The sequence below is a fragment of the Amphibalanus amphitrite genome, unplaced genomic scaffold (genome assembly GCF_019059575.1).
Source record: "Amphibalanus amphitrite isolate SeventyFive unplaced genomic scaffold, NRLGWU_Aamphi_draft 000336F_arrow, whole genome shotgun sequence".
NCBI lineage: Eukaryota > Metazoa > Arthropoda > Thecostraca > Balanomorpha > Balanidae > Amphibalanus > Amphibalanus amphitrite.
Window position 1 is genome coordinate 501489 of NW_024881831.1, and position 19996 is coordinate 521484.

Consider the following 19996-nt stretch of genomic DNA (forward strand, 5'->3'; position numbering starts at 1 on the left):
GACATCACCACCTGATCCATATGCAACGGGCAGGGTGCAGCTAATGGCTAGCCGTCAGTGGTCATGTCATTGGTGGTCACTCAAAAGGTCATGCTAGGTCATGGAAGGTCACCAGCCGTTATTTGATCACACTTTCTTATGGATTTTACTTACCAAGAGCTTCGCGGGAAAAACGAGCGCATGCCGCATGCACCGTTGAAAAAAAATTGAGTGAAAGGGTCTCAGGTCCGGCGGCCTCTGCAGGTGAAATGCCCCAGGGTAGGATTCCGGTCCTTGTTGATTAACTTCGTCAAAAATGGCAGTAGAGCTGTGATGTCGGCACCATTGTGTTCGTCATGATCGAGCTGGCACGACCTGCATCGTTCTCATATTCACCCTCCAATCGTAACAACACAGCATGGGGATTGGCAAATGGCGGGGCACCCCCTTTGGGAGGTAATGAAGGTCTCTGGAAACCTCATCCCTCATCTCTTTAGACTTTAGCATTAGTGGCTCTCCTTATGGAACAGGTTTCTTGACTGGTCTGTTTCACCCCAGAATTCAAAGACTAGTCAAGGTAAAACCGAGCGTACCACAGTGAGCACAATTTGATAAGCTGGTGTATCTCAGTTTCCATGTAGAACCTTTCACGTATCACGTACCTAAAACACTTTCGTGCACTCATGCAAAAGCAACTGCCATGTTTCAACAGCTGGTAATGGCATTTTCACAGCCGCTGACGTAAGAAGGGGAGGGGGCTCGATTAGACCCCCAGCCGTTCGGCCGCCGACCGAACTTAGTTTTGCAGAAAAAAAAAACGAGTGCTATCGAACCCCTTGACGAGAGGGAGCCGATGCTACCCAATTATAAGGTCTTGGGCTACTGCGTGCTTTTTTGGTCCTGCCTATGATCTATCCGAACACTTCTCCCCACAAGTGCTGGGGTTAAATGGCATAGATTTGAAATGGTTCCTGTGGTAGAACTGCCATGCTTGAATTTGACTAATTAGGAATGGAAAATATCCATATAGTAACGGAAATCTATGGAATTTCAGTTAACTTGGTTTTGTCGGCAATGGGGTCTGGCAGTGGGGTGGGGAGGTAATAACCCTGCCTGGCGCCCCAAAAAAGGGGGGCACGATCCCCGAGGCCCTGCCGATCACCTTATAGGCATCACAGCTCCACACCTTTTGCAGATGGCCAGGACCCCCTGCGATACATCCCAACAGCAATCTTTATTCAGAACCTGCCTTGATTAACCAACGATGCATTAAATGCGACGGATAACTTTACAATGCATTATTATCAACTATTGAACGGGCCTCGCCGATAGGGGGGTACTGTACCCCCCTAACTTTCGATAGCGGGGGACCTGTCCCCCCCGTCCCCCCCGGTGGCGCCGCCCATGCCAAGACCATCTATAAAATCATTACATTTAATTTAGTATTTACTGTCTCTTTATTTCTAAACCAGTGATTAACCTCTGAATTGTAAAACTTTAGCTGTTGTGTAAAATAATTTAATCAGAATGGCACATGAATATGCATTATACAACAGTGTTTTCGCAACAAGTTCGACTAACTACGGCCGCAATAATTTAGTCGCTGTAACATTCCTTCATCAGCTGTTGGTGACGCTTCTGACGCATGTTTCCAGAAATGCGTGGTTCATTGGTGGTTAGTTGCAAGGCCATATATGTTATTATAGTTGGTTTTTGCTGGGATTTTGCATGATTTGTTTTATGTGTAGATCGACTGGATACTCATTATTCACTGTGTCACTATTTATTTTTAACTGGAAATCGCATATCTTTTTATATCAACATTCATTTTGATAACAATATCATTCCAGAGGCCTAACATTGAGAGGGAGCCAGAGTGAAATTTTGATCCTCAGCCAATGCTGAAGGGTAAGGTGAGAGAAAGATTTTACTGAACTCTTCAGAAAGGAATTTCAAATGTATTGATGCATTATTCATTTTCCACTATCCAGTGTGCACTTCCTGAGGACTTAGCATAGCAATTTCAAGTCCTTACTATTTGTTTGGCTGTCTTTTTCTGCACAGCAATGAAGCAAGTAAGGTTTATATAGCTCTAGCATTGACTCAGCTGTATTTTTTTCTTGCAAAAGTATGTTTTTAAGATTGCGGGTTTTTTGCGGGTTCGGCTCAGACAAAATCAGCTTGCGGGTAGTTGTGGTTGGGCAAGGGGTAGCTGCGGGGCGGGGCGGGTAATGAAATTGCAAATTTGGGGCATCTCTAGTTGGAAGAGCGGCCAGCCTGAGTGGCTAGGCTACCCGCCTGGCAGGCGTGTGTTGCGGGACAGCCTATACGCGCAGTCGCCGCGCCGGCTGGCTGCAGGAGCAGCAGCGCGGCGGTCGGTGCTGCTGCACCGGCGCTGGGCGCTGACGTTTGACGTTTTTGGTATTCTGTTTTCTTTGTTCACATATCACATGGACGACAAACAAGCCATTGCCTTCAATAAGGCATGATTCAACATTGCGCATTGCTTCTTGTACCTGGCCCGATGTTTTATTAAAGTCTGAGGAATTATTCATCGCAGTTTGACCTCATAAAGTTGTCATACGCTAACTATTTAATGTAGCTGAATGATGTTGTGTAGTTTGTTCCTCGTTTGCTTTAGCTGACAGAATGAATTATTTACTGGATGAATGACATCAAACACGTTTTCAATTAAGAAGTTTGGACGCGCTCTTTTCGGAGACGCAAGGGCTGTCCATCCGTTATTGTGTCAGTTTTTTAAATTTATTTTGTACGTATGCCATCGCCATATGTGCCAGTTGTACGAGTTAAATTTTAACTCACATTGCTTATAATATATTCGAAATAAAACATTTCGTTGTGTCGCTTTCATTAGTAAATTAAGGTGATATTTTAACTTCGGGAGTGTTTGCAATTTGCATATAATTTCCTTGGAGCGTGTGCCACATTATTAATGGTTGCCGATTATACTGAATGAAATGAATATGTAGGAGTGTTCGCGTATGTTATGCATATTCGTAATCAGTGATATCAGTACCCGTAACAATCGCTTCTGGTATATGTGACATGTCTTAAAGCTGTCCAGGAAGCTAGAGTGGGTCCTTTGTCAAAACACTACATGCTAGTGTGCCATGTAGGCTTCCATATGACCTCGTCTTTTATTCATAAGCCATAACAGTAGCTGGCACTTGTTTGTGGTGTGGTCCGGCCGTCGGGTCATGTGCCGTGCCGGTCCGCCCTAAATGTGTTATCAGAAACACCTGAATATTTATATTTTCCGATTGTACTCACAGTTCGCAGCAGGTGTTACATGTGAACTTTTGATAATTGGCAAAGGATTCAAACGATATGAATAGGTCAAGTGTTCGTTAATTATAACCACGTAGTATGTCGATGTGCAGGAGTTGCATCCTTTGTGGTGAGAAGTACGTATTAGTGCTTATAAGACATGACTGAATCACACGTACGACTTACGTCATTAACTCATTTGCGTCTTAGTATGACGTGCATCATGACGCGCATCATAACTCACTTGAAGCCTACGATGCTATTGTTTGTCCTGTTCTCACAAGCATCAACGCTGTTCAAACCAGCCAAGGCACAGGTGCGGTCCCCGGGCTGCAAACACATTGTTCCACTGTGTTTGCAGTCCCCGGTCAGCCTAGCGAATTGTTCCACTGTGTTTGTTGCGTGACTGCCCGCCCCCACCGGCGGCCGCGCTGCTCTGGCCGGGTTTTCCGTGCAGCGCGCTCCATCTCCTGCCGTTTCCGGGGCGGCGGCTGTTCCTCTGCCGGGCCGGCGTCTCTCCTCTGCACCGCGCACTCCCCGGCGGCCCGTTTACGGCGCTAACTTTGGCCGGACGGCGCCGTTGCGGCGGCAATCTCGGCACTGACTTGGCTCGTGCGGCGGCCCGTCTTTGTGACATCGGCTGTCAGTTTGGGCAGTAAAACGGTCACTCAGGTGACCAGATAGTGGGCTAGGCGCACCGCCTCGCTGTCTTGTCCCAGCGACCGCTTGGGGCGTCCAGCCGACGGTGATATTTGGGTTGGATTGTTGGTGTTTAAAAGGCATGTGGTTGGATACCCGATGCATTTGATTGACCTGATTCCACATTACCAAAATACCTTGTGGGCGATGATGTTAGTTTAAATTGGATATAACCACTTAGTTCATTCTCAAGGCAAGTTCAAGCTTTATTTTTCCATTGAAAACTCCTTAAAATGAAGTTAAGAAAACTTGTTAACGAAAAATACACCGTCTACGCTGTTTCATTAAACACTGACCGAAGTTGGCGCAGGTCGGAGGGGCGAGTTGGGCCCGGGGTGATAGAGCCGATGCGTCGACTCTGCTAAGCGGGAGAGTGCCGGCCGTTTGTTGACATGCGTGCGGCGCGTCCGCGGCATAACAAGCCCATCGCCTCGGGAGCGGCGGAGGGCGTTGTGCGCGCTCCGTTGGTCGGGCCTGTTTGGAGCTGGGAGTGGCCGATGGGCTGGGAGGCCGTGGTGGTCGGACCACTGCGCTGATTAGCTGGCCGCAGCCGCCCCCGGTCCCGGGGCGGCACGGCGCGCGGCGGTAGTTACCTCCGCTCGGATGGATTTGTTGCCACTGATTGGCGGTTTTGCGGCGATATCTGAGGACGGGCCTGTCCGTCATGGCTACATTCGCTCTCATTTTGGCCAGTAACTGCCACACATGGTCCGACTTAATGAGGAGTTGTGGTCGGATTGTAAGACGAGCGGTCCTGGGACAGGCATTTGTGACCTTTACTAAGCCGAATTGCTTCGTTCCACTGAAATGACCGCAGAGTGAGCGATAAAAGATTCATTGGGCACTGGGCAATAACACACAAGGCTCCTTTCATTAGTGTAAACCTTGATGGACAGTGGTGGACTGTATGCACTAGACAATTGACATATGATTGCGCTTCTTTCAAACAAACCTTGATATCCGTTTTTCTCGGAATTCATCGCATGCGGTTGAGCATGGCATTGCATATGTGGAGTTCGGGCAGCTGCCGTACAGCTGCCATCATACCGCCCACTCAGTGGCCATGGGGACCACTCCAATGGAAGCGATGGAAGACCGAATCCCCCCGCCCGGCAGACGCCTGTGCAGGGCAGTGATCCGAGCTGTGCGCTGTCCGGCCAATGACACCTCAGCGCCGCGCGTGGGTGTCCCATCGCGTGATTAGTCTGACCGATAAGCGACCAGTGCCGGCTGTGTGTCCCGTCCGCTGCTGGGAAGGGTACCTACCGGTGTATGGTGTCTGCTCCGCGGTCAGTAGGTTCGGTGAGCCGGGCTCAGCACTTTACTGTTGTTTGAGCGTAGGAAGAAAGGGAGGCTGTGATGGATTTTGTTTGAGTTGGCGTGGAAGGCCCCAGGAAGTGAGGAGATTTGGTCGACTGAATGATATAAGTACTCGGAGGGCTCAATAACTTTTACATCATGCTTTTACCATTGCCTGTCAGAATTTGTGTGACCTGTCCGCCCTTGGCCGCGGTCATACTGCTAATTCTCCAGTCAGACTAGACCATATTCTGAACATACTTACTCTCGCTTCTAACGCGTCATTACGTGCGGTACCTGTGTGGGTGTGTTTGTGTTTGTTTGTCTGGTAGCCGATGCTCCTACGTCCTGCGTGCGTGTTTTCTGTTGGATGGTGTGAAGTTTGTCGATTAACGTTTAATGTGTGGTCTGTTCTGTGTTTCAGAGCCGGAGTTGCCGCCTCCTCCATCATCCAGTCCGCGGGGCCGGCTGAACCACGCCGCCAGGTATGGAGCCCTCCTAATACACATACATACATGTATACACCCCCGTCCCCACCCTCCCACACCTTACCACACACGCAGACACGCGAGAAGCCTGATTTAATACCCACGATGGCTTCAGCGGTAGCCTGGTGTCTCATTTTGCGGCAACAAGTCGCCATAAATTTACGCTCTAGGGGGACTCAACTCCCCGATGGCAATGGCATATTGGATATTGGATGTACGTGTACGTCATGGAAGTGGAACCGAATTGACATACAGCCACGCTGTTAGTTGAATTATAGTCGCAGCGAAGTGTATGTCCCCATGCTGTTTCAAAGTACAAGTTGTAAAGACTTGTAAAGTACATCACAAAGCGGTCGGACATTTCGAGACGCCCTGATGTTCTATCGTGATAACCAGCATTGTTGCTGTTGAATGGTATATGTTATCGATGTTGAAAACTATTCTGGCTTGATAACGTCCCGCTTGTCCCAGCTTATGACTGAATAGTTGACATCGTATTGCCATTTCCATGCATAATGCATCACCGCATAAGACTGCGTCGGCGTATCGATATGCGTATTGCGTATACTGCGTAGCTATTGGACTTCATCGAATAGCCATACCCAGCCATCGCGGCAATCTACGCGAACATTCCGGTCATATCGTTCAATGCCGCCGTCCACTGACCAAACGCGCTGTCCATACCGGCATACGGTGAAAATTGAGCCGTTACAACGTCCGAGCGCCGGAATATTTGAGCGAGGCCGCGTATCCGACCGAGCCTGGAATGATCGCGGCGATCGCGCTGGGACGCGGAGTGCTGGTGATCCAGGCGGACGGGCCGAGTCGACACTGGGGTGGCCGGTGCGGAGTGGACGGAAAAAGCGGTATAGAACGGTGGAAGAATCATGCACGGAGGTGTATGACTCCGGCTGCGGTCCGCAGAGTGCTGCGACACGCATCTCAATGTCGTTAACGTCTTTCAGACATGGTGAATGGTGGTGCTTAGATGGATGTGTGCGTCTCTCTCTCTCTCTCTCTCTCTCTCTCTCTCTCTCTCTCTCTCTCTCTCTCTCTCTCTCTCTCTCTCTCTCTCTCTCTCTCTCTCTCTCTCTCTCGCTCTCTCTCTCTCTCTCTCGCTCTCTCTCTCTCTCTCGCTCTCTCTCTCTCTCTCTCTCTCTCTCTCTCGCTCTCTCTCTCTCTCTCTCTTTTCTCTCTCTTCTTTCTTTCCCCCTCTCTTTCCATCTAGATATCTATCTGTATAAATGTCCCCCTTCTCTGCTTGTCTCCACCTTTCTATCGCTCTCCTTCCCCAAGAATATCACCCACCGCGGCCTATCCCTGAACTGTCCCAACCATATCGATGAGTAGAGAACAGACCCACTTTTAGCTTCGGATGCGGTGCGTGTGTCACGCCACCCGCCGTGACAGCTCGTGACGCACGATTCGTGGCGCGACAGGCGTGGCGTGATACGCACCACGACTGGCCACGCACCCCCAACTCGTAACGAATGCAGTTCAACTCGCTTGACGCATCAGAGATTGATGGATTCTTTGCTTTTTAAACATGGATATTTTATATTTCGACGTTTCCGGCGGCTGCCGCTGATGTCAAGTATTTCAGGGACTGGACAGATCTTTGCCAGCTGAACTCAAAGATAACTTGAGACGAGACAAGCGTTTTAATTGTTTTTATCGTTGAGCTTTTGGATGGAAATCTGACAGTGGCTGTCACCAATATTGTATCTTGCGCACAAATGTCCTAAATATAGACGTAGATGTTTGGCATTAACCCTGGAGTCAGTCCCCAGCTTCAGGATTGCTGGAAAATCGTCTTTTTGAATTAAATTGGTTCGTGTATACCTCTTTTACCTGTACTGTTTGATAAGGCTAGTTCTAATGAACTCGAGCTAAAAATGTATTGTGCACAGCCGATAATTTTTGCTCGAGGAACAAGCCTGCGCAGCGGCTGGACATCGATATGGATACCGCGTCACCGAACCAGCTTAAGGCCGCCCCACACTGGACCTCGCATGCGGGTTGCGAGTTTGCGGGTTTTGAGTTTGCGGGCATAATACTCATTCATAGAGTGATTAGACCGTTCCCTTATGATGACTCCATGAATGCAGTGAAGCCGGTACACCTTCAGAAAATTACATTTTAGTCGCAATACCAGAGCAACGAACCAAAATTCGATTCCAACGAAAAACCCGCAAACCTCGCAGAACTCGCAGACCTCGCAGCGAGGAAAATCGAAAGTTGACTCAAAATCAACTTTTGGAATGCGATGCAAGGCGGCTCGCAAGCTAAAAACATGCAGACTCGCTTGTTAGATGGTAATGTCGGTCACTCAGCTTAGATTGTATTATTTGATTTTGAAGAAACCCGAAAACTCAAAAACTCGCAACCCGCATGCGAGGTCCAGTGTGGGGCGGCCTTTAGCTGCGCCATCAGCCGGTGTGGGCTGAGCGCCTGCTCTGGGGCGCGGGCCCGAATCGGCGCTATTCAGGCTCAAATCGAGTCATAGCTCACCTGTCGGCCTGCCCTCCCCGGCGGCCGGGCGGGCCGGCACGCTGACCGGCCGGGGAGCGGTCATCAGACGGGCCGGGGAACGGTCATCAGACGGGCCGGCGAACGGCCGTAACAGTGGCACGTGCCGGCCGGCCGGCTCGTCAGCCGACTGCCTGTCCTCTGTGGACGCGGTCCGCCGTCATTCTGTCTGTCTGGGCAGTATGTCAGTCAGGCCAGGGATGACGGCTCATCCGCCGCCCGCTGCCCTCTGTGCGCCCTCCGCCCGCCGCCCGCTGCCCTCCGCGCGTCCGTCCCTCCGCCCTCCGCCGCACGTCACGGCCAGGTCGATTGTGACGTCAGGCCGGCCGCACCGTCCGTCCATCAGCCGGACTCGCTGGGGAGGGACAGCTTTTTCGGAGCGGCCCGCTCGTGAGCGACAGAAATAGGACGTGGGATGTCAAGATGTAATTAAGGACTGCCCTGGGAACAGGACTGGAGGTGCTGGTTAAATTTACTTCGAAATTATAGCTTTTGTGTCGGAGTAATTTATTTATAGATTGTATTGCATCGGAAGCGCTAGTTTCTTTTCAGGTGTTCGCTATTCCTTTGCCAGCTGAGGTGCTCAAATACTCCTCCCAGAAATGATGTGAAAAAGAACGCAGCGAAAAACGAGTTTATGCATACCATGTTCAAATAACAATAGTTATCCTGAGTTCCACACCCCTACAGTCTACACAAGCTTACACTGACTGAACATCACCCATCATCATCCGTTATACCATGTTGCGTTTAATTTGTTGCTTTAATGTATGTTTGTTTATTACGGAGCGAGCGAAGCGAGCGGAGTCTTACGTAGAATAACGGAAATTTCTGAGTATGAGCGGCCGGCCGGCCGTGCGGACGCTTTTGCGAGGCTTATATCTCAGCAACCACTTGACCGATTTACATGCGGTAATTTTTGTAGGGTAGCTTCATTCCTTCTACCAAGTATTGGACTATTCCCGATGCATGTGGGTGACCCCTTATGCACGTGCCACGTGCAAAACGAAGAGGTGTCAGTTTTGTAATTGTTGCAATATCTCGGTAACTACTTGGCCGATTGCGCTGAAAGTTGGCATGTAGGTAGGCACCCACTAGGCACTGCATATACATGTGCCAGAGTTGGGGTGCTGCTGCACGTGCGCACGTGCAGGGGTCGTTTCCAGATCTCGAGAACGGCTCGACCGATTGCGCTCAAATTTGGTACACAGTTAGGGACCGGTTAGTAGGGTGCCGTGCACAAGTCAGTTGGGACCCATTTTGCACGTGCGCACGTGCAGGGTGCCGCTTCCAGATCTCGAGAACGGCTGGGCCGATTGTGCCCAAATTTGGCACATCGCTAGAGACCGGTTAGTAGGGTGCCGTGCACAAGTCAGTTGGAAGTACCCCCTCGCAATTTCGCACGTGCAAGGCCCACCCTCTCGCTCGCTCCGTTAGTCGCCCCAAAAGGCGTTATACTGGTTGTTAACGTTAGCTGATAACATACATGAAAAGTATGTTTTTAGCATGCTATTAATTTCCAGTGACTATTAATTATGCGTATATAACTTTGAATATGAAACATGTCTTAATTTTCTGTTGCTCTTTATTTTGTTTGTTTTGTTGACGTGGTGCGCCACTCCGGCTGCTGTTACGTTGTCTCCTTTTTCAGCGCTCCGGTCTGGCAAACATCCATCCATTGTTCCCTATTTAATTCCTTAGCTTTATTTCACCACTACAGCGCGCGCTCTGCCATTGCTTTCTGTCTCGCGAATCGAGGCCCGTCGACGAGTGAAGACAGGCATACTCGGGGGCAGAGGAATTGAATTGTAGCGGGCCTCTAACCGACTAGATCGCCTTATATTTCATTTCTTTCCTCCCGATAGTTTTCCTTATGCGGGGTATCCGTCTGCGGTTCGGTTTGAAGCGTTATCGCCCCTCGCCACGGAATGTTCACCATTTCCATGTCCCGTTCTCTCCTCTCCTCGTGTCGCGGCGGTTGCCACCCGACCACTGCGCCCGTACTCACCCCGGACACTCGACCCGGGCACTATTCCGCTCTGCGAATTGAATATTCAGCCGGGCCCGGGAATCCACTACCGGCCCACTCGGATAAAGTGCATTAATCGTCGAACAAAGTGGATTACTCCTCTCGCTCTGTTGGGGTCCTGTCGTCGGCTCACGGCACCTCCATTTGTCGTCACTGCGTGCTCTCTCGTCCAAATGGGCGTGCTCGCCGCTTGCTGTGGCGGCTCGAGCGCACCTGTGCATAACTACTAATCCTACTCAATCAAGAAAGAGGGCAATACATTCATCCCAGAAGAGAAATGATTTATTCATTCGAACATATGACTCACCCCACCCCAAACAGCATGCGGTTCCATGGCTGCGAAGCGGCCTACCCTGTAACCGCCGCGGTTAACCACCAACTCGATGAATTATCTTTGTATATCACTCGCTCCGGCTCATGCACTCAGTTACACCACATTCAGTCACACGTTACACCATATGAAATTACACCACCGGCCTCCCTCAGTCCGCGCGGTAGACCCGTCCAACTCACTATAGGTCCTCCCGGGCTCGGCTCAGATCGAAGATGGTTATCCTCCGAGTGGCGACCCTGGGGACAGAGACTGGCTTACATCCCAGCCGCGGCGGCGCGGCGGCGCGTGGCGCTAATACTAACCTGGCTCAAGTGTGTACAGCGCGGATTTTCGCCCGCCCCTGGGTGTTGTGGCTGGCTAGACGTGCCGTCGGCGGTGGCTCCTTGGCGTGTCTGTTGTGCTAATGCGGGTGTCCAGAGATTGACTTGGGTGTCTGCGGGGGGGGGGGATGAGGACGCACGGGGGACTGCACGAGGCTGGTGATGGGATTGTGGCTAGTCTGGGCCGGTACGGGGTTGGATTGTTGGTACTTTGGTCTGTCTCGGTCTGCTTTGTGGTCCTCCGGTGGTGGTCGGTATATGGTCTGTTGCAGCGGTGGTGGTCTAGTGGTCTGTCTGCTTTCTCCGCCTCAAACCCGCCCTTATATCCCCTCACTGTCGAGATCCTCCAGTGTCGAGTGTGTGCGACCAACTCCGAGCCACCACTCTGCCTGTGATATATCTGTTTTCGCGTGGTCGTGAGCGTGTTTACTCGGCTGTGAAAGCCCGGCGCTACCGTTTACGCTGCGGCCTTGATTAGCGTTCCACCTGTAGGTCAGCGGGTGTACCACTTCTCTTTGTTTGGAGCCCGGTGAAGTATGTGCACTTCCTAGTCGCCGCACTAACAGTAGCAGTGTGCCTGTGTTTCTCGCTAATAACAATGGCTAATTTACCCCTCTGGGTTATGATGACGGTTCGTTTGATGGAAACGAACTACCTCGTGCCTCCTGTTTGTTCTCAAATAGGAAGACTGAAACTTTGATGACAGGCTGTTAGCCGAGCTCAAACTAAGGACGTGTAGAAAATAATGCCGTATAGCTGGCAAGCTTTGTTGCTCGCTAGTGCCAATTTGCTAACGCTAACAACAAAGAAACTTACTCGGTAAGAACATCAGACGAAATGTATGCTAAACAGCGATCCCATCAGCTTGAATGTGTAGAGGAGAAGTCTCGTTTTACCTCATTTGTCCTTGTTGAGCTAGTTTTTTATAGTTATTTTTCTAGGCTCAGCCTCTTTCAGCTCATCATATCCCAGCTTTGTTATAGGTCCTTACCTCAAGCTTTGTGCATCCTGACTATTGGTAGCTTTACTAACCGGCATCTGTGTGCTTTCTAACTGAGCGGTGACGGTCTGCTTTGGTTCCCGGTCTGCTTTGGTTCCTGCCTGTCGCCTGCCGCCTGCTTACTAACCGCCTGCGCCACCGCCGCCGGCAGAGAGCGCCGCTGGGCAGATCTGTCGCCCGAGTCGGAGCTGGCCGACCCGGCCGGCTGGCTGGAGCCGGACGGCGACGAGCCGGGCGCGCCCGGCGCCGGCGAGCCCTCCTGGCAGCGGCTGCGCCAGCCCTTCTCCCAGCTGCTGGGCCGCTACCGGCTCTCGCAGCCCGTCTCAGAGGCCGTGGGAAGGGTGTCCGGCACTCAGGTGGCCGCCAGCGTCGGCCGCTTCTTCGAGCGCCAGACGAGCCGCGTGCTGTCCTGCGCCGGCGGCCTGGGCACCAACACCTGGCCGCCGCTGCCGTCGCGGCTGCCGCAGCTGGCGGCCACCGGCGGCGGCGGGCACCAGCCGCGACCCTCCCTCGACCACTTCCTGATGGCCGGCATCTCGTCGGTGCGCGCCCGCCTGCAGCCGCGCGCCGCGCCGCCCAGCCGCCTCTACGACCGGAGCGCCTCGCACCCGCCCGAGCCCTCGCCGGCCGCCGCCTCGTTCGCCCCTTACGGCCACGCTGTCCACAGTCTGGAGAACCTGGACCCGACCGCCGACGAGTTCTACGTGGACGCCGGCATCCGGATCTCTGCGAGCGACCTGCGCCAGCTGGAGCGGCCGGATTCGGCGCCGGGCGAGCTGCCCCCGCCGCCGGAGACGATCCCGTCGCCGCCCCCTGGCCAGGGGGCCGGCCGTACGCCCACCCGCCGGCTCCGTCCGCCCTCCACCTACGGACGATACTGCTCCGGCGGCGAGGCGTCCGGCAGTCGAACGGCAGCGGCAGAAACATCACCTCACACAGCGCCACCGTCCCCGTCGGCGGCCGAGTTGGCCGCCCGGTGCCGCTCTGAGGAGAGCCTGCCGGCCGGCGGCGGCCGGCGCACCCCCGCCCGGCGGCCGGCCAGCGCCTACTCTCCGTCCGGTGTCAGCAGCACCCAGTCCAGTCCCGGCTGCAGTCGCACCTCCAGTCCGGACGGCCGCGCGTCGCCGGCCTTCTCCCGCATACCGCTGCGATCCAGCTTCGGCGCGGGGAAGACGAGCAGTCTGCCCTCGGCGCTGACCCGTGCCCGACGAAGGTGAGCCTTGTGTCGGTGGATTCTTTCTCGGTGCGTTTTGGTCTTTTTGTCGTGCCTCAAACATCCTGGAATTCATGGTCGCATCATCGCCTGTTGCGCTCCGGCATCCTCATCCGACATCCTCTGGAAATCCGACGTCCTCCGAACATCCGACACCATTTCGTACATCCGACAACATTCCCAACATTCGACGTCATTCCGGATATCCGACGTCATTCCGGACATATGGCATCCTTTTCCATTGGATATCCGCCTCCGGAGATGTCTTCCTGATCCGAGACATTCCTGTGTTGCGCCGCTTTTTCTCCTCTGTGCAAGGTTTTCTAACCGGCTTGCCCTCAGCATTTTGCCTGTTGTCACTAGGGACGTATCGTATTCTTGTTGTGATGTTGTCTGGCTTTTCGTCCTGCCTCCTTGGTGCGTCGTATTTCTGGGAATAGTTAGTTGACAAAGGTCTATTGCGTTATCAAGTTAACTTTGTAAGGTGTTGGGCTCGCTCGAGCTTTTGTGAATGACTGAAGATAGGCACAGGTGTAATGTGTCTATTTCTCGGCACTCGAGCTTACGTGTTTTGAGATACAACGTATTTTTCTTAAGGCCGTTGGCGAGACCGTTGTTGAATTGTCTAGTCAAGAAAGCGTCGGCATGCTTCATCACAACGTTTACATCCGTAAAATGTGATGTTCTTCGTTTCAGGAAAAAGTAAGCGCACACCATCTCCGGCCGCGGACAAGTGAGGCAGTGTTACGACTAATTCGCACTACCAAAGGAGCAATGCATTTCTGAAGAGGATGTGCGGTGTCACTGCCGTCAGCTGGGGTTGCACACGATCGGTGTGTGCAGCGCACGCGCCACTCGAGTCCCGAGGTCAGTATTACGCACTGCACCGAGTCACCACCTAGTCGGCCCGCGCGCCGCGTCTAGTCGTGTGGAAAATAATGAGGCTCACTGGCTAGTAGCTGCGCTCAGCAATGTTTGTTTATAAGTCGAGTGTGAAATGTCGTTCACAGATAATAATCATGTCAGCGTGCAATGTCTCCTTAGATGGAGAATGATAGAGAATCGGGTACAGTGATGCGTTGACTAGTTGTTTTGCTCGCAGCCACCCCGAGCAGTTGATTGAATTGTGACGGTTCAGTTGGAGTGAGTTGGATCGATACGCACACGTTTAAAGTGAGGCTCGGCGCACACCAGCCAGTGCGCTGACAACAATGTGAGTTAGTTTCCACCAGGCTTTCTTTGAGGACCATATCATGTACAAGGAGCCGGTAGATGTGTCAAAAACGTCATCATTAGTGCTGCTAGCTATAAATCCCATAGCAGTTTGCCATTAGCATTTGTAGTAGGTAATAAGTGAATGTGAAGAGTAAGGTGCAATGACATTTCATCTGAGTGAAAGCGCACGGTGGTCTGTATACTATCTCGCACTGCCCTAGATGTGGGTTAAGTCCGCCGGTTAGTCCTCTCAGGCCATGATAACGTCACGTCGAACGTGACGTAACGTCCACCAGATGTGACGAAGCGTCTAACAGACGTCCCAGGTCTGTAGAGGACTCGGAAGAGTCTGGCCGCCGGCGGGCGAGGCGTGGTTTCGACTGTGGCCCGGTCTGTGCTGTGTTCGTACTCCGTGCGTGTGAGACTGGCGGTCGGGGTGATGGAAAGTCGCGAGATGTGATGGGTGGCGGGCTGACCCGCTGCCGCGTACAAAGTCACGGGTGGAGCGGGCAGCGCCGCTCGTCGTCCGTAGCCGACGCCCCGTGACCCCTGGTGACCTTAGCTGACCTCAGCCTGACCTCGGTGGGTCGACTAGTGGGGAGGGGTGGAGAGCGTTACACCAAATTTACTAGCATTTTCATTTTAGTGGGTAGACCTAGCGTACGGTAAATAGACTAGGAGACTGTGTTGTCTACAAGTCACTTGGTAGTGTGATAGCCAACGAGTGCTAGATGGTGTTGTGGTTTGTAGTGAAATTCATTCCTACAGTGATATCGTGTGGTTTTGGCTTTTACATACTATACAAAAATATTCCTAGAATGTAAGAGTCTTTTCTCTAAGCTCTTTTTAATCATATCTTCTTGTCTTCAACATTGACCGTGCCCAATTCAACTTTTCTGCGTGACATCGTGATGGCTAGTCTAATGATTTGTTTCGAGTTGTGTTGTCTGCCTACGTTAACTCACAAGTTATAATTATGATGAATTGTTCGTTTCGCTTTCATCCCTGCTGAGAAATCACTATGCATTAACCAGCAACGGAAAACCAAAGCTTTATACTCCCCTGAATAGTTAGTGTTGCTATTATGTTCTCGTTTGTGATCGCAAATGTTCCGTGCTTTTTCACATCTGCCCCCGGAAACAGGACCCATGGTATGGTTTTACGAACCAAAATAGCGTTTGCCTGACCAGTGACCATAATTGTGTACTATTGAGCAGTTCGCCCTGTACCAACAATAGTCTAATCGCCAGGAGTATTATAGGTTTGTTGAAATGTCAGTCATACGAATGGTCCGTTCGCGTTGTCTGAATTGTATTGTGTGTATTATTAGCAGATGCGTTTATTTTAGTTGGACCCAAACTGGCTGACTTTCAGTGGGACATATCAGAGTTTCGTTTGTAGGACGCTCAAAATACAGCTCAGTGTCCTTAGCATCGCCGGAGCCAGTGGTGTCACAGCCGAGCTATCGGTCAAATCCACACGCATTTACTTTGGTAGCGTTCCCGTCCCCAATCGTCCAGTATAAGTCAGCTCGTCGCACTTCTGTTATGTCCAGCGGTCCATTCACATTGTGTATCACCCAGCTGTTATTGATGTGTTCATATCTGAGTCACGGTGATTGCCCGAATACAGCACGTGTCGAATACGAGACTCTGTCTTTACGAGCGCTGAACACCCGTGACTCCATCTTTCTGACGAGTGAATGCGACCCCGCAGTGATGGGGTCACACCGACTGTGCCATATCGGTGCCGATGCCACGCGAATGGCGCCGCTCTCGTGACGTGACGCGGCTCCGCGTGACGTGTCGGGAGCGACTCGTGTCGACCGTGACGGTCTGCGGCCGGGCCGTGACGACTCCGTGCGGACCAGTGGCTGGCGCCGAGCCGACGAGCGAAACACGGACAAAAGATGGAGGTCGTGGTTCCGAGCGGCTGGTTAAAACGGATAAGATGCTAATGAAATTCGTTGACAAGTTTTACGAATACGATAGATGTCAAACTTGACAAACTTACTGAAGCTCCCAGATTCGTCATTCAGTAAGAAATAATACATATCACAATTTACATTTTTTGTCACCAACATTGCAGCTTGCACAGAACTCTTTGATGTATATTATTTGCTCTATTAATATACGTTGATGTTGCACCAGAAACATCATCAGTGCATCAGTTGTATCGCAGCGTTGCTGTTCAGTTCTGCTGTCATCTGCAGCATTGAGCAAACTTTTTCATTCATCTGTAGGTATTGCCTAACCGCGGTAGATTATCTTTATCCTGGTTTTGCTTTCCTACTGCTCTCGGGAAAGAGTCAGTACTAAGAATTCATACTAAGCATTACCGTTGAAGATAGTTAAAAATCTGTCTGTATGCGTAGTAAATTCAAGTCTTCGTTTTGTTATTCCACCTAGTTGTATGACTGACGTTCCTCCGACTAATCTGTGAGCAGTTGTAGACTGTGCTCTGAGCGTAATCCGGACTACCGGAAGTGCCAATGACTGCCCGGGCTAATTGGCCAGCAGCGTTCTGCATGACAGCTCCAGGCTGAATCCTCCGCTCCCTAAGGGACCTGGAGGAGGGGCTGATTGCACGAGGATGCCTGATTTAATCTAACTTTAAATTGGCGTAACTTTTCCGGCGGCACAGCGAAGATGTAAATCTCGCTCGAGCGGTTCATTGGTGGCGCCATTATGTCTTAGTCGCTGGGCCCTCGGCTCCGATTAACTTTCTTATAGTCGATTCAGCATTTTTCTTACCAGCCGGACACCAATCTCCCTGCGAAGGCAATCAGGGTGTCTGCCATGAATAGACGTGGAGTGGGAGGACCCTTCGCTAACCGGCTGCTAGTTCTAGTCTTAACGGCCATCGCTTCAGTGCTTTTAACTAATGACAATGATTGGGCGAACTGGAAAAGGTGGCAATAATGGTTTGTACAGTCCACAGCTGAAGTAATGTGGGGTTTCAGTCATGGGTATGTTCTGCTTCTGAAGCTTAGGAACAATTAACCAGACTACAATGAAATTTTGAATGTAGCTTATATGTATCGTCACCGTTGCAGCTGCAACTTTAGGTATTGACATCTTCTTTTCGATCACTTCGCATTAAACAATCGCCAGTCAAAGCCAACCGTTGAGATTGGTAAAACCCTACATTACTTTAGCGGTGGGCTGTACCTACCCCAGCAGATAGGTATGCGAAGTGTCAATGGGGCAGAGCTGGATCTAGTTTTCGTCCAACCGTAATCCTCGTGAAATGTGTCCACGAATCATCCCAATGTTAACCGGATGTTGCAAGGTGCGTTGGCGTCATGTCTGCGCGTAGTTAATTGTTGGATCCGTGTAAGAAAACATGTGCGCACAGCCGGATTGTGGGCGGAATCAATTTTCCACATTTGCGTACCAACACCGAAAAGTTGGTCTTTCTCGCAAACTCTGAACCGACTTTGATTGCCCCACTGCTGGGGCGTGGACAGAACGCTGTGACGAGAATGAAGGCGATACAGTGGGTGCACAACAGGCGCCCACTTTGCGGAGCGGGTTATAAGGGACAGGAAGCGCTTCCTTCGTCGTTTCTACTAACTTCTACTTATGGGTATATCTGGCTTCTAGTTTTGCCTCTTACATCCGTTTCCATATGTAGTGTGATGAAGACTTGTATCTATTTTTTAAACACAAACGTACATATAACGCCATTTTGTCTCAGAAAGTCTGTTACGGATGATAGCGAGGATCTGAACATTTAATTGGCGTGCTGGATTTGAAACAAAGGCATTTAGAATAAATGTGTGCATTGTGGTATAACATGCTATTACGATCGTGTGCGTCTTGTTGAGAAGCTTACGCCCCTAGGCATAAATGTCATAAGAAGATCGGTAGCCGGTAAATGTCGGTCGAAAACAGACCGTAGGCATTCGTTGTTAAAAATAGCGCTTGGTTGGCAGTATGTAATCAATTGTACGAATTACGAACTGGCGACAGGTAGCGGCTTACCGCTTACGTCAGTCTAAAAATATATAAAGCGATGAAACCTGTGCCTATAGCTGTTTGGTCCAGCTAAGTCGTGCGTCATATATTGCAGAATTAGTGCGATAGACCCCCCCCCCCCCATTACTGTGCATTTTTAGGAGAAAGGTCAGAGGTCAATGATAAAGATCGTCAAAATTGAAAGTCTCTTATGTTTTTTTTTTTAAACAAACTAGCTCAATACATTAATACTGATAGCTACAGCATCGCCTAGGAAACTGTTCGTAGATTTTCTACAATCGTTTCTGTATAGTTTCAGACTTGGCTTCTGAAACAGTTTCCTTCCAGTCCAGTGACCGCATTTACAGTCACAGATTAATGATGTTACTCGTAAGCAAGGGTAAAGGTAAATAACGATAATAGTGAGTTATTTTGTGGTTCGATGTCTCCGGACTTAAACCTTAAAAGCGTTGAGGTCTTATTTGTGAATACCGCACTGCATACTATCTCGGGGTATTTACCCCGGGTAAGTGTAAAATTTGATTGTGAATAGGTACGCTTAGGTACGTACTGGAGGGAAACGGTCAAACATATATTTTTGCTCTACCTATGGTAGGTATGCGGAATTTCTACAATATTTCTTGCTCCAATAGAAAATTGAAATGCTATTGAAAGAGAGGGGGAAGGGACAGATACTTGGGTGTTAATCTGCTTTTTGTGATTTCAGTCGAATACCAAAACAGCAAACATCTAATTCAAAGGCCCAGATTCACAACACAGCTGCCCGGGTGCGGTTTTCATAAATCGCAAAGGCAGCTAGCTCAGAAAAGTTTTAGAGGCTGCGGCCATGAAGCCATCAGTACTGGTGTCAGACCCTTTGATATGCAAATTAGGTTCCTCGAGTGCGAATGGCATAGTGGCACACAATGCAAAGAAATTAGCTGTCACAGAGTCTATATTTTACTGTCAAGCATATTAAAATTTCCATTGAAGCAAAAAGGGAAACCGAGCATGCATGACCAAAGTTCGACAAAGTTAAGCATAGCGCTACATACTGTAATGCAGGTAGCGCAGCAGCTAGTGCTACCAACCAGCCTTGGCTGGTTGGTAGCACTAGCTACCAACCAGCTGGTAAATCGATTTCGACGATTGTCATCGTCACGCGTTTTCGTTGCACTTTTCAGCTTGCGATATGTTACGTAGGTCTGTCTGTTGCCTATCTTTGCTCTCCATTCGTGAACAATATGAAAGTTACGTATGGGCATGTTTCCCCGCCTTTTATTAAAAAAAAAACTCATTACAATTCTGAGTTTTATTCTTATACATCATCGTACCAATTGATACGATATGCACCCGACGCCCTGTGGCGGTCTGCATGGTCCTATGACGGGCACGTGACCAACTGGCGGCTGACGACCTTCCGTATGTGATTAATTGCCTTCATACGGACATTCGCCAGTCCAGTGAACCTGTCGGCCGTCTCCGTCAATGACCTCGAACCCTGGCGGTCTCGGCCCTCCGACACGACCCAGCCCTTCAGCCCGTGCCATGGGACAATCGACAATACAGTGAATGTGAAGGGGTTTCAAGTGGATGGCATTGAGATAGGTATTCATCAATTATAATGAATACCAACAGAAGGAA

General features: G+C 50.6%; 1 protein-coding gene across 9 annotated transcripts in view; it reads left to right on the top strand.

Annotated features, from left to right (window-relative positions):
* The window catches only part of LOC122388830 (serine/threonine-protein phosphatase 4 regulatory subunit 4-like), a 98291-nt gene extending 82248 nt beyond the window's left edge, over window positions 1-16043 (top strand). For 4 of the 9 annotated variants that reach the window (XM_043380264.1, XM_043380265.1, XM_043380266.1 and 1 more), the window contains 3 exons: window positions 5690-5750; window positions 12117-13178; window positions 13875-16043. In XM_043380264.1, coding sequence (XP_043236199.1) covers window positions 5690-5750; window positions 12117-13178; window positions 13875-13884 — 1133 coding nt within the window. In that variant the 3' untranslated portion in view covers window positions 13885-16043. The remainder of the gene's footprint in view (window positions 1-5689; window positions 5751-12116; window positions 13179-13874) is intronic. The other 5 variants (XM_043380269.1, XM_043380268.1, XM_043380270.1 and 2 more) reach the window with 2 other exon arrangements.
* Window positions 16044-19996: the final 3953 nt, after the last annotated feature.